Here is a 12,724-nt window from a genome sequence, read left to right as displayed (position 1 = left end):
GTTTAAATTCTGATAATTTCACATTCATTAATGCATTTAGCTCACAAAACAAAAACTCAATGAGATGAATTTACATGGCAGGTGCAACAACAGGCTTAAACACACCAGGGACCGTGGGGATACTCTAGGGTCTGACTGGGTTTCCATCTATTGTACAGAAGGTTACTATGAGTTGTAAGCAACTCTATGGCACCCAACAACAATCTAGTGGACAAATATTAATACAGAATAACTGCTTCATTCAAGTACACTGTGATCTGCTATAGAAAGAAGTCAGTTCAAGCTGGTGTTGAGTTGATTTTGACTTATGGTACCCTGAGAGTGTCAGCGTAGAACTCCATAGGGTTCTTAGTGGATGGAGGTTTTCAAGTAAATCACCAGACTTCTCTTCCATGGCACTTCTTAGTGAACTAGGACCTCCAGCCTTTTGGTAGCAGCTGAGCAGGTTGGCCATTTCTACCACCGGGGAACCTCACAAATGAATTGCCAAATCGAATCATGTCTGCCTTCCTGGAGCTTTTTATGGTGGCTTAATGGGAGAAACACACACACACACACACACACACACACACACACACACACACAGTCATAAACAAGAATATTAACATATAACTAAGGAAAAGAGTAAGGAACCATATAAGAGTGTGAGAGTAGATACATATTTTAAATTAGATTATCAGGGACAATTTTACAAGGAAATATTTCCACTAGGTCATGTTTGTCCTGTGTTAACTGGAAAAAATAGAGAAATCTCCTTTCTCATGGAATCTTCACCTGTCATGTAGTCACTAGGTGTGCACGTGCGCACTGAGTGCCTTATATTGACAGCGAGGCTCAGGGACCCCACGCACCCTGTCGTCTCCTCAAACAAAACACATCACCACAACTGAGCCTTTGAAACTTCATCACGTATCACAAATATCAGGTTTTCATAAAATGAAGAATAGTCATTCAAACATACCAAGCAGATAGTCTGTATATGAAGACAAAAGATCCACAGTTGCAAATTTTGGAAGATTTAACAATGCCACTTGACTCACTTTATCGACTCTAGCTTTCTTCCTTCCAATAAGCAGAGTAATTGCCAGCACAGCCTCACTGACCTGTTGGTGCACATATCAGAACTCATAAACAAGAGGTTTTTGATTCATAGATTACACATTAGGTAAAAAAATGTGAAAAAACTTGTGCTCATAATATTCAATAGATATTAGAAGGAAAGAAGTAGACAACCTGAAAAATGATATGTGATCCCCTGTCACATGGTATATATTATAGTCAAACAAATCATTACGGCTGACAATTTAATTAATGCATAAGTCACCTTAAATAGCCTACCTCACCGAGCTATGACAGATATTTGCCAAAATGTCCAATAGGTGCACATGCATATCTGCCAATATTTTCATGAAAATAAAAAAAGCCGAAGAAAACAGTCAGGTATGGCTAATAGAGATTAAAAACACTTCACATAAAAAGTGCATTTCCGCCCCTTCCGAAGAAACAGCATTGGCAGAAATCCCGGAGAAGGGGAAATTTTCCTTTCTCTTGCAGAGCTGCATTGTGTCACCCTGACAGCTGGTGGGAGGAGAATACAAATATGACAGTGAAAAATGAGATTCAACAAAAGTCACACCAACCTGTACAGCAGCCCTCAGTGCAATCCATGCCAGGATACTGTACGTTTCAAATGGACCTAGCTCTGGGTTATGAGGATAACTCGGCCTTCTAGAAGAAGCCTAAAACACAGAGAAAACATGTACTTAATGATAGGTAAAGGCATCAGAAATGTTTACAGTCCATGTTCATCTCTTCTGGTGATGACATTATGATGGAATATTATGGAGCCATTATGAATAATAACACAGTAATTGACAGGAACAGAGGTTCAAAATAAACTGTGCAAAGAGACATATAGTTTACACAATGATATGCAAAATAAAACCCTATTTTCAAAGAAAATGTATGTGCCCTTGAGTTGACTAGGCCTCACAGCAACCCTGTGACAGAGATGTGAACCTGGCCTGTACCGTCCTCCTGATCCCTGTCACACTGAAAGCCACCGTCGTAGTCACTGTGTCAAGCCATCGTGTTGAGGGTCTTCCTTTCTTTCTCCACCTTTCCCAGCATTTTTTTCCTCCTAAGAATACGCTCAAAATAAATGAGTTGAAGTTTTACCATCTTTGTCTTTGAGGAGCATTCTGGTTGCTCTCCAAGATTCACAATTGTTCCCTGTTAACACAGTTCAAAGGCCTAGATTGTTCTCTGGTCTTCTTTATTCACTTTCCAACTCTCAGATGCATAGAAAACTGTAGAAAAGACTGTGGCTTGCATCTGGCACACCTTACTCTTTAAACTGCCATACCAGATGGATTGACACAGTTACTGCTGCGATCAATGGATCTGAGGCTGTCAGAATGTGTGAAGATGACAAGGAGAGAACAGGTGTCAGATCTGTTGTTCGTCAGGTCACAATGGACCGTACCTGGCTCCACAGCATCTAACAGCGACAACATATTTCCCCATAAATTCAAGCAGAAAAAACTGTCAACAGTGATTATCCCTAGAATTAAAGAATGACTAAATGATTTATATCTTTTTAAAAGATTTTCAATAACAAACTTAAATAAAAGAATTATATGGAATAACATGAAATAATAGCTGGAATATAAAGACAGTTACATAAAAATTTAAAAATAAGTAATTTGAAAACAAAAGTAGGCCTGATCTTGAGCTAAGAGAGGAAGTACTTTCAAGAGTACTATGTACTATGAGTCAGCATTAAAGTATTGTTCAATTTTTATTAGCAATTCAATTGTTCTCTGATAATATATATTTGTATATATTTTATATCAATTCTATTACATTAGCTTACTGTATTATACTGTTATATGTATTGCATAAATACACACACACACACACACACATATATATATATATACTTCATAGAATAACTAGATAGAAAATCAACAAGAATATAGAAAACTTATCAACCAACGTAACCAAGTGGATATCTAGAAAAAAAACCTGACCTAATAATAAAACAACTCGACCCAACAATGACGGAATGAACATTCTTTTCAAGTTCATATTATTGTTGTTATGTGCATCAAGTCGCCTGAGACTCATTGCAACCCTACACACAATGGCTCTGAACCCTTTCCTATCCTGAGCCAAACTCACTGTCTCTGACTCAGCTGACCCCATTACCCCAGTTACTGTGTCAATCCATCTCTTCCAGGGTCTTCCTCTCTTGTATTGTCCTCCTCCATCCTTCCAAGCCAGACATCCTTGCCCAAAGTATGTGAGACAGAGCTTCAAAATTCGTGCCTCCAAAGAGCAACTTGGTTTCACCCTCTCAAGGACAACCTTGTTTGTTTGCATGGACTGCCAAAGAACAAACAAATCTGTCTTGGATGAGATATAAACAGTGTTCTTTAGAGGCAAGGATGGCACTCTTTTACTTTGGGGTTATCAGGTAGGACCAGGAAAAAACCCCACAAACCATGCCTGGAGAGGTAGATGGTCAGCAAAAAGAGAGGATGGCCATCAAAGAGATGAACTGACACCGTGAAGGTAACCATGAGTATGAATACGGCAGAGATAATGAGACTGGCACAGGACAGGGCAAGGTTCATATCTGTTGTTCACAGGGTTGCTGTGAATCATAGTTGTCAAAATGGCACCCAACAATAACAATCATAATGTGCATTTATTATTTTCAGAATCTTTAAATCCACTCTTTATTTTGGAGGGAAGGGAAACATGACATAAACTTACAGATATACTTTGATATACACATACACACAAAATACACTTATAAAAATTTACTAAAATGGCTTTGCATTAGAATTAGCAAGAAAATTAGTAAGAACTTTCCATATTGCCACTTTCTTTTTTGCTTTGTATTGTTTTAATATTTCACTGCTTCCCAATTTTACCTATTATTTGCACAAAAAAATCTGTTTGGGTTATGTTTTCAAGCAAATTAAATCCTGACATACTTTATTAAAAACTCCAGTTAGTATTGTCACTGTAATATTCCAGACAGCTTCTCTCTGTTCTCTTCCTCATTATTTCTTTCTTCTTTAGCATTTCTTTCCAAATCATTAAGGCCCAATTTTTCAAATCCCTTTCTTTATGAGCAATGACTTGTTCCACATCGTACTCGGTTAGTGCCATACAGTCAAATAGGACTTAGAGCTACCCTAGGAACAGCCTGTTCCTATCCTGTACCATTCCCCACCATCTCTGACACACATGAGCCCATCGCTGACGTCACTGTGTCAATCCATCTCACTGAAGATCTTTCCCTTCTCTGATGACCCTTCACCTTTCCAAACATGATGTCCCTCTCCAATGAATAGTTTTTCCTAGCAACACGCCCAAAGTATGTGAAATGAAGCCTCACCATCCTTGCTTCCAAGGAGCATTCTGGCTACAGTTTTACTAAAATCTGATTGTTCTTCTGTCAGTCCACTGGATAGTCAGTGCTCCAACACCACAGTTCAAAGGCATCAATACTTTTGTCATCCTTATTCATGGTTCAGCTCTCTGCACCATAGCTAATGTTCTACATTAGTGATATAAAATTCTACATTTAGTGTTTTTGTCATGTTGTTCCTGCTGTTTGGTGCCATTAAGTAGACTAAAACTCATAGCAACCCTCAAGTGAACACAGTCTCTGTGGGAATTCATCTTGTTAATAGTCTCTTCTTTATCTAATCCTTCATATTTTTCCAGCATCATGTCCTTTTCCAAAGACTTGTACCCTCCTGACAACATGCCCAAAGTATGTGAGACAAAGCTTCGCCAACCTTGCTTCCAAGGAGAATTCTAGCTGCACTCTTCCTAACACCTACCTGTTTGTTCTTTAAAAAGCCTATGGACTATTAAGTGCTCTTCTCCATACTCAATTCAAAGGCATCAATTCCTCTTCTGTCATCCTTAATCATTGCCCACTTTCAGATGCATGGAAAGCAACTGAAAAGACTATGGCTTGTATCAGGCACACCTTAATCTTCCAACTGACATCATTGCTCTTCAGCACTTTGGAGAAGTACTTGACCACAATTTACCCAATGCAACATGTCTTTTAATTTCTTAGCTGCTATTACCATAGGTGTTGATTATAGATGCAAATAAAATTAAATCATTGACCACTTTGATCTTTTTTCCATTTATCATGATGTTGCCCACTGAGGTTCAGTAATCTGAATTTGTTTCCTTGATGTTGAAATATAATTCTTATTAAAGACTGTAGTCTTTGATCACCTGCAGCAAGTGTTTCACATTCTTTTCACTTTCAGCATACAAGGTTGTGATATTTGCATAATGCAGGTTGTTGATGAATCTTCATCCAGTCCTAAATTACATTCTTCTTCATATAGTCCAGCTCCTTGGATTTTTAAAAATGAGTATTTTTGTATTGTGATTTTAATGAAAATTTACAGAAAAGTTGGATTTTAATTAATTCATTGTTGCACATTTCCCTCCTAACTCCCCCTCCAGTTCAATTATTTTTTTTTAATAAAAATCAGTCATTGTTGTATAATTTTCTCCCTCAGTCTCACTCCCTCCTCCAATCCACTTTGAAAAGCACCTCTTATTCTGGACAGTTATCATGCAAGATAATGCCAAATCACATGTTCCTTTTAAACAGTTTTTTCCTTCATCTGTGCCAATGCAGTGTTTATAGTTTATTCTTTCTTTTACTAGTTTCACCCCAATCTTCCATGTCAGGCCCGTTTTATAACAATGGTGTTATGCAGTATTTGTCCTTTTGTGACTGAGATATTTCACTCTCAGCATAATGTCCTCCAGGGTCACCCATGTTATGTTGTGTAATATTTTATTAATTCTTTATTTTCCAGTGTTGTGTAGTATTCAATTTTGTTTTTCTGCCTATTATTTTTTTGACAGGCACTTGGGTTCTTTACATCTCTTTGCTACTGTGAGTTAACGTAGCAATAAAAATGAGTGTGCACATACCTCTTTGAGTGGCAGCTCTGGTTTCTTTAGTGTATATTCTAGTAGTGGAATTGCTGGGTCAAATGGCATTTCTATTTCAAACTTTTTGAGAGAGCGTCATACTGCCTTTCATAGTGGCTGTACCATTTTACACTCCCAGCAGCAGCAAATAAGGGTTTCAATTTCTTAACAACCTCGTCAACATTCGTTGTTTGCAGCTCTGTTGGACTTTGCTATTGTTACTGGGGTGAGATTATATCTCATAGTTGCTTTTATTTGCATCTTTCTGATAGCTAGGGATTTTTAACATTTCTTCATGTGTTTGTTTGCCATCTGAATATCTTTGGTGAAGACATTCATATCCTGTGGCCATTTTGAGAAATCAGTTCATCTACCTATGGCCAACTGATTTTTGACAAGGGGGTGAAATCAGTTATGTAGAGAAAGCTTATTTAACAAATGGTTTCGGCAAAATTTTAAAACTATCTGTAGAAAACTCAAACAAGACCCAAACATAACACCATACATAAAAATCAACTCAAGGTGGACCAAGAACCTAAGAGTAAAACCATCAGAGAAAAGTTTGAAAGAACACTAGAAACCCTACTCCACAATATGAATAGTCTTCTAAGCATCTTGAAAAACCTACAACAAGGAGAGAATAAAATAGGCAAATGGGACCTTCTAAGACTCAAATCCTTATACACATCCAAAAACTTCTCCAACAGGGTAAAAAGGAAACCCTCACACTAGGGAAAAAATATTTGGCAATGACATATCTGGTAAAGGACTCGTATCTAAAATTTTTAGAATACTCTAGCACCTCAGAAAGATAAAGGTATACTGCTCCCTGAATGAAATATATACATATTAAATATAGGATCTTGCCATAGGATAATTTTTCCCATTGACTTCTTTCATTAAATCTTCCTATTATATCCTTATAATGTGTTCACACAGATAACGTCACAATTCTTCCATATTGCTTGCATGCATTTTACCTGTAACTTTTTCTCAGAAAGACGCAATAGTCCAAATACACTGACTGTCTTATACTGGACTTGTCTTAGGTCTGATAAATCACAAGTCAGGAACTACCTGCATTATGAACAAATCGATGCTAACAAATCAGAGAACTAACCTGAGTAGAAAACCTCCTAGATAGACACAAACTGTCAAAATTCAGTGAAGAAGAAATAGAAAAAAACAAATAGAACTACTACCCCAGGCAAAAATATTCAATTAATAATTTAAAATCTTCCCACAAAAAAGACTCTGTCTGAAAAAAAACACCACTTCATGAGTTATTTCAACCAAGCTTTTAAAAAATAATTAATACAAATCATTCACAAATTTTACCCAATAAAAGGGGAGGGAAGATTTCCTAACTCATCCTATGAGATCAGTGTTACTCTGGTTGCAAAGTCAGCTAAGACACTGTAAGAAAATTAGAGATATTATCATCCATGAATGTAAGTGCAAAATCCTCACCAAAATACTAAGAAAGAAACAAATTCAAGAACATAAATACTACTAGATAACAAGACGACAGGAGATCTATTACCGTTGTTGTTAGATGCTTTCAAGTTGACTATGATTCACAGTGACTCAATGAACAACAGATCTGAAACTTGCCCTATCCTGATCTCTGATATGCTTGAGCCCATTGTTACATTCACTCTTTCAATCCATCTTTTGAAGGTCTTCTCTATGCCTGGCCCTCCACCTTTCCCAGCATATTGTGTTTCCCCAAGGACTGCTCCCTCCTCATGGTACATCCAAAGAACGTGAGACTAAGCTTTATTATCCTCGCCTCTACAGAGAATTCTGTTATTTTGCTTCCAGGACAGACTTGTTCTTTTGGCAGTCATGAGATATTCAATCCTCTTCTCCAACACCAGAACTCAAAGGCATCAATTCTTCTATAATCCTTATTCACTGTCCAACATACGGTGCATAGGAAGTAACTGAAAATATCATGGCTTGGATCAGGCCATGAATCATTGCTCTTTAGCACTTTAAAGAGGTCTTTGACAGCAGATTTGCCCAATGCAATAGATCTTTCAATGTCCTTACTGCTGCTATCATGAGTACTGATTGTGCATAGAAGCAAAATGAAGAAATTAACAATGTCAATCTTTTCTCCATCTAGTGTAATAACGTTTACTGGTCTAGTGGTGAGATTTTTTGCTTCCATGATGTTGAGATTTAATGTAGTCTTTCATCTTCTTCAGTATATCCTCCTACACTTTCTGCAAGCAAGGTTGTGTCATCTGCATATTGAAGGTCACTGATTAGTCTTCCTTTGATATTAACACCACATTCTTTTACATAGTCCAGCTTCTCAAATTATTTGCTCAGCATACAGAGAAAAGATGCAACCCTAATGTATACCTTTCCTGATTTTAAACCATTCTTTAAAAGAGTTCTTATAGTACTATAACATTAGTTTAATATTAGAGAACCAACTAAAATAGTATGTATCCTAATAGATTGAAAGAGATCAACATGATTTTCTCAGTCAATAGAGAGGAAGTATTTGACAAAGCAACATCCTTTTATGATAAAACTCTCAATTAACTAGAAATAAATAGGGAATTTTCTCAACCTTATAAAGCACATCTAGCAAAACCATCATTCTTAATAGCAAATGACTGAATAGTTTTCCCTACAAAGTGGGATAAGTCAAGAATGGTCACTTTTGCCACTTCCATTAAATACTGAACACAAAGTCATCCAGTGTAAACCAATAAGAAAAAAGCAAAAAAGCAACAAGTTTGGAACTGAGGGTGCAAAACTGTCTTTATCTAGAAAAGACATAGTCCAAAGGAATACACACACAGGCACACAAACTTTCACACTCTTTAAAGCAATAATAAACATTTTATTAAAGTCACAGAATACAAAATTTCATGGAAAAATCAGTTGTATATTTATGTACTGGGGATAAACAATGTAAAAATTACAAACTCCCACATATATTAGAAAGACCTTTAAGGGGAAAAGTGTAAGGATTATACACCAAAAAGTATAAAATATTGCTGAGAGGAACTAACCATGGACTGGAAGGCTCAAGATTGGAAAGAGGAAAGTTCTTCCCAAATGGGTCTCTTCTAGATTCAATACCATCTCAATTAAAATCCAGCAAGATTTTCTAGAAACTGATCTGAAGATGCAAAAGACTAGTTGTTAGGTTCCATTGAGCCCAGTACAACAAATCTGAATCTTTTCTGTCCTGTGTCGTCCTCACACTTCCTGACACACTAGAGCCCATTATGCCAGTCACCGTGTCAATACACTTAGACAAGGGCCTTGTTGACCCTCCACCCTTCTTAGCATCATGTCCTCTCCAAAGAACAACCCTCATAGCAACATGCCCATTATGTGAGACAAAGCCTCATCATTCTTGCCTCCAAAGATGCACTCCAGCTGCACCTTCTCCAAGAAATATCTGCTTATCTATTTGTTATCTATTTATATCTATACATCTATTTGTTCTGTTGGCATTATGGTTTTCTTTTCCAACACCAAAGCTCAAAGGCATCAATTCTTCTTCTGTCATTCAGTGTCCCGCTCTCAAACATATGGCAAGTGATTGGAAAGACTATATCTTAATCAGATGGACCGTGATCATCAAACAATATCATTACTTCTCAATAATTTGGAGTGGTCTGTAACTGTAGACTTTCCCAGTGCAATGTATCTCCTTTTTTTCCCTGACTGCTTGTACGAAGGGTGTTAACTGTAGAAGTAAGATGAAGCTGTTGACAATTTCAGTCTCTTCTTCATCTATCATGATGTTGCCTATCAGTCCAGTGTTAACAATCTTTGTGTTTTTTTTGTTGTTTTTTTTTTAACAATCTTTGTGTTTTTGACATTGAGATGCAATCCAGACAGAAGGCTGTATTCCTTGATCTCCTGAAACAAGTGCTTCAAGTCCTCCTCACTTTAGGAAGCAAGGTGGTGTCATCTGCATAGTGCAGGTTATTGATGAGTCTCCCTCCAATCTTAATGTCACATTCCTCTTCATAGAATCCAGCTTCTTTAAAAATTTGCTCACCATACAAACTGAATAGGTATGGAGAGGTAATCCAATCCTGACACACATCCTTCTTGATTTTAAACCACGCAGTGTTTCCCTGCTGGTACTTTAGTCATGAGGAAAATATAAATCAAAACCACAATAAATTACCACTTTGCACCTTAGATCTACAATCAATGCTCATGGAAGCAGCAGTCAAGATATCAGCTGATCTATTGGAATGAACAAATCTGATGCAAAAGACCTCTTTAAAGTGTTAAAGAACAAGGAAATCACCTTGAGGACAAAGGTTCACCTAATCCAAGACATAGTATTCTCAGTGACCTCATATACATGTGAAAGTTGGCAGTGAATGAGAAAGACTGAAGAATTATTAATGTCTTTGAATTTTAGTGTTGGCTAAGAATACTGAATATAGCATGGAGTGCTAAAAAGAACAAACAAGTCTGTCTTGAAAGAATGTAGGCAGAATGCTACTTCAAAACATTCGTGGTGGTTCTTTGGGGCCCACGAGGGGGTTGGCAGAGTGGACTAGCCAGATGAATGGGGGTCTGGGGCAGGGAGTTTCCCAGCAATTGGGTGTGCTGGGCTGCTAAGACACTGTAGGACCCTCAGACCTGCGGCCCTCGGCTAGTCTTTCATTGTTTTTGTTCAGACTTTCCTCTGGGTCGTGTAGCCCTGATGTGCAAGTTGCTGTACAGAGGTCACTTGTGGTTGCTGTGAGGCTGAACACTGTGACAATGATGTGTCAAATGGCTGGTTACCCAATGAGGACAGAGTGTGGGGTGGAGCTCCCCGATGAAAACAAGCTTGGAAGGAGGAGTGGCATCCACTTTGGTAATAGCTTGCCTCCGGAAACCCTATGAACCTGGAGAGAGGAAGAAAGGCACCAGTGTCGAGGGCTCTCCTTCATAGGGTCACTATGAGTCACCTGTGACTCGATGACACTTAAAAACAATAACATCAACAGAGAAAGAGAGAGAGATCAGCTGCCCCAGTGGACAGAAAATGATGTTACCAAGGCAAAGTGGGTGACTTTTAATCCGCGGCCCTCGGGCCTGTCTTTCATTGTTTTTGTTCAGACAACAACATCATGAGGGTCAGACCCTGAAAAAAGACATCATGCTTGTAAAAGAAGAGGGTCAACAAATGAGGAAGACCCACAACTAGATGTATTGACACAGTGGCCACAAGGGCTTAAAAGCAGCAGATAAAGTGAGGATGGCACACGATTAGGGAAGGCTTTATTCTGTTGGGTGTGGGTTCACTATAAGTTTGAAAAGTTTATTTTTCCCCCCCTTCTTCTATCATGATGTTGTCTATTGATCCAGTTTTGTTTTCTTGATGTTGACATATAATGTATATGGAAGCCTCCAGTATTTAACATTCTGCAGCAAGAGCTGTAACTTTCAGCAAGCACGGTTGTGTCATCTGTTAACGAAGGTTATTGCGGACTCTTCCTCCAATCCTGATGCCACATTCTTCTTCACAGAGTCCTGCTTCTCAAATAATTTGATCAGCATATAGACTGAATAGGTTTGGAGAAAGGATACAACCCTGACCCACAACTGTCTTAATTTTAAGCAATGTAGTGTTCTCTTGCTCCATTCACACAATAGCCTCTTGGTCTCGGTACAGGTTTTCCTTAAGCACAATTAGGTATTCTGTAATTCCCATCCTTTTCAATCTTAGCTATAATTTGTTATGACTCACACATTCAAATGCCTTTGAAAACTCTATCACAGAAAGATATTCTTCTGGTATTCTTTGCAATCAATGAGTATCCATCTGATATCAGCAATGATATATCTGGTGCACAGCCTCTTCTAAACCCAGTTTAAACTTCTGGCAGTTCTCTGTCCATGTACTGTTCCAGTGGTCCTTTTTTAATGATCTTCAGCAGTATTTTGCTTGCATGTGATATTAATGATATTGCAAAATAGCTTCCACATTCTGTTGAATCTCCTTGCTAGAAATGAGAACTTTTTTAGACTTCTTCCATGAAGTCAGCCAGGCAGCTGTTTTCCAAATTTCTTGCAGAGTCTGGTAAGCACACCCAGGCCTGCATCTGTCATTTGAAATGTGTCAATTGGTATTCTACCCATTCCTGGGGTTGAATGTTATTGTTAGGTGCCGTCAAGTTGATTACAACTCAGAAACTCTGAACCACTGATCTAAACCTTACTGCAGCCTGAAGATCTCTGTCTTGCTCTAGTCAATTGTGTCACTCAATCTCTATGATGGTCTTCCTGTCTTTTGATGACTTTTCCCAGAATGGCATCTGTCTCCAAGGACTCATTCCTCCTAAAAATATACCTAAAGGCAATGAGATGACGTTTCAGCATCCTTGCCTCCTAAGGTGCACTCTGCATTTCCTTCAAGATAGGCCTGTTTGCTGTTTTGGCACTTGATGGTATAGTCAGTCCTCTTTACTATCATCACACTACAAAGGCATCACGAGCCTAATCTTCAAACTTAATTTTCTTCAGTCTTCTTTCTTCACTGTCCAACTTCAAGATGTCTATGAGGTAAGTAAAAATACCATGCCTTGGATCAGGAGCACTTTAATCTTTAAACTGACATACTTGTTGTTTAGAACTTTGCAAGAGACTTTTTTTTTTCATTTAGGTTGTTTATTTTTCATTTCAATGAACATCTACAGAGATTTTGGGATTCCATTCATTCATTGTTGCACCCTTCTCCCCGCACAAA

At 38.0% G+C, this 12,724-nt stretch overlaps 1 protein-coding gene across 1 annotated transcript in view; it reads right to left on the bottom strand.

Moving 5' to 3' along the window:
• Positions 1 to 947: 947 nt before the first annotated feature.
• Positions 948 to 12,724, bottom strand: part of LOC102871359 (putative uncharacterized protein C12orf63-like) — a 271,053-nt gene continuing 259,276 nt past the window's right edge. The window contains exons 35-36 of the mRNA XM_006888569.1: positions 1,641 to 1,739; positions 948 to 1,103 (exon numbers count right to left, since the gene is read on the bottom strand). Coding sequence (XP_006888631.1) covers positions 948 to 1,103; positions 1,641 to 1,739 — 255 coding nt within the window. The remainder of the gene's footprint in view (positions 1,104 to 1,640; positions 1,740 to 12,724) is intronic.

This window comes from Elephantulus edwardii, unplaced genomic scaffold (genome assembly GCF_000299155.1).
Source record: "Elephantulus edwardii isolate Elephantulus edwardi_28Jun2011 unplaced genomic scaffold, EleEdw1.0 scaffold00068, whole genome shotgun sequence".
In the NCBI taxonomy this organism is placed as follows: domain Eukaryota; kingdom Metazoa; phylum Chordata; class Mammalia; order Macroscelidea; family Macroscelididae; genus Elephantulus; species Elephantulus edwardii.
This window is presented reverse-complemented; position numbering and strand designations above follow the sequence as displayed.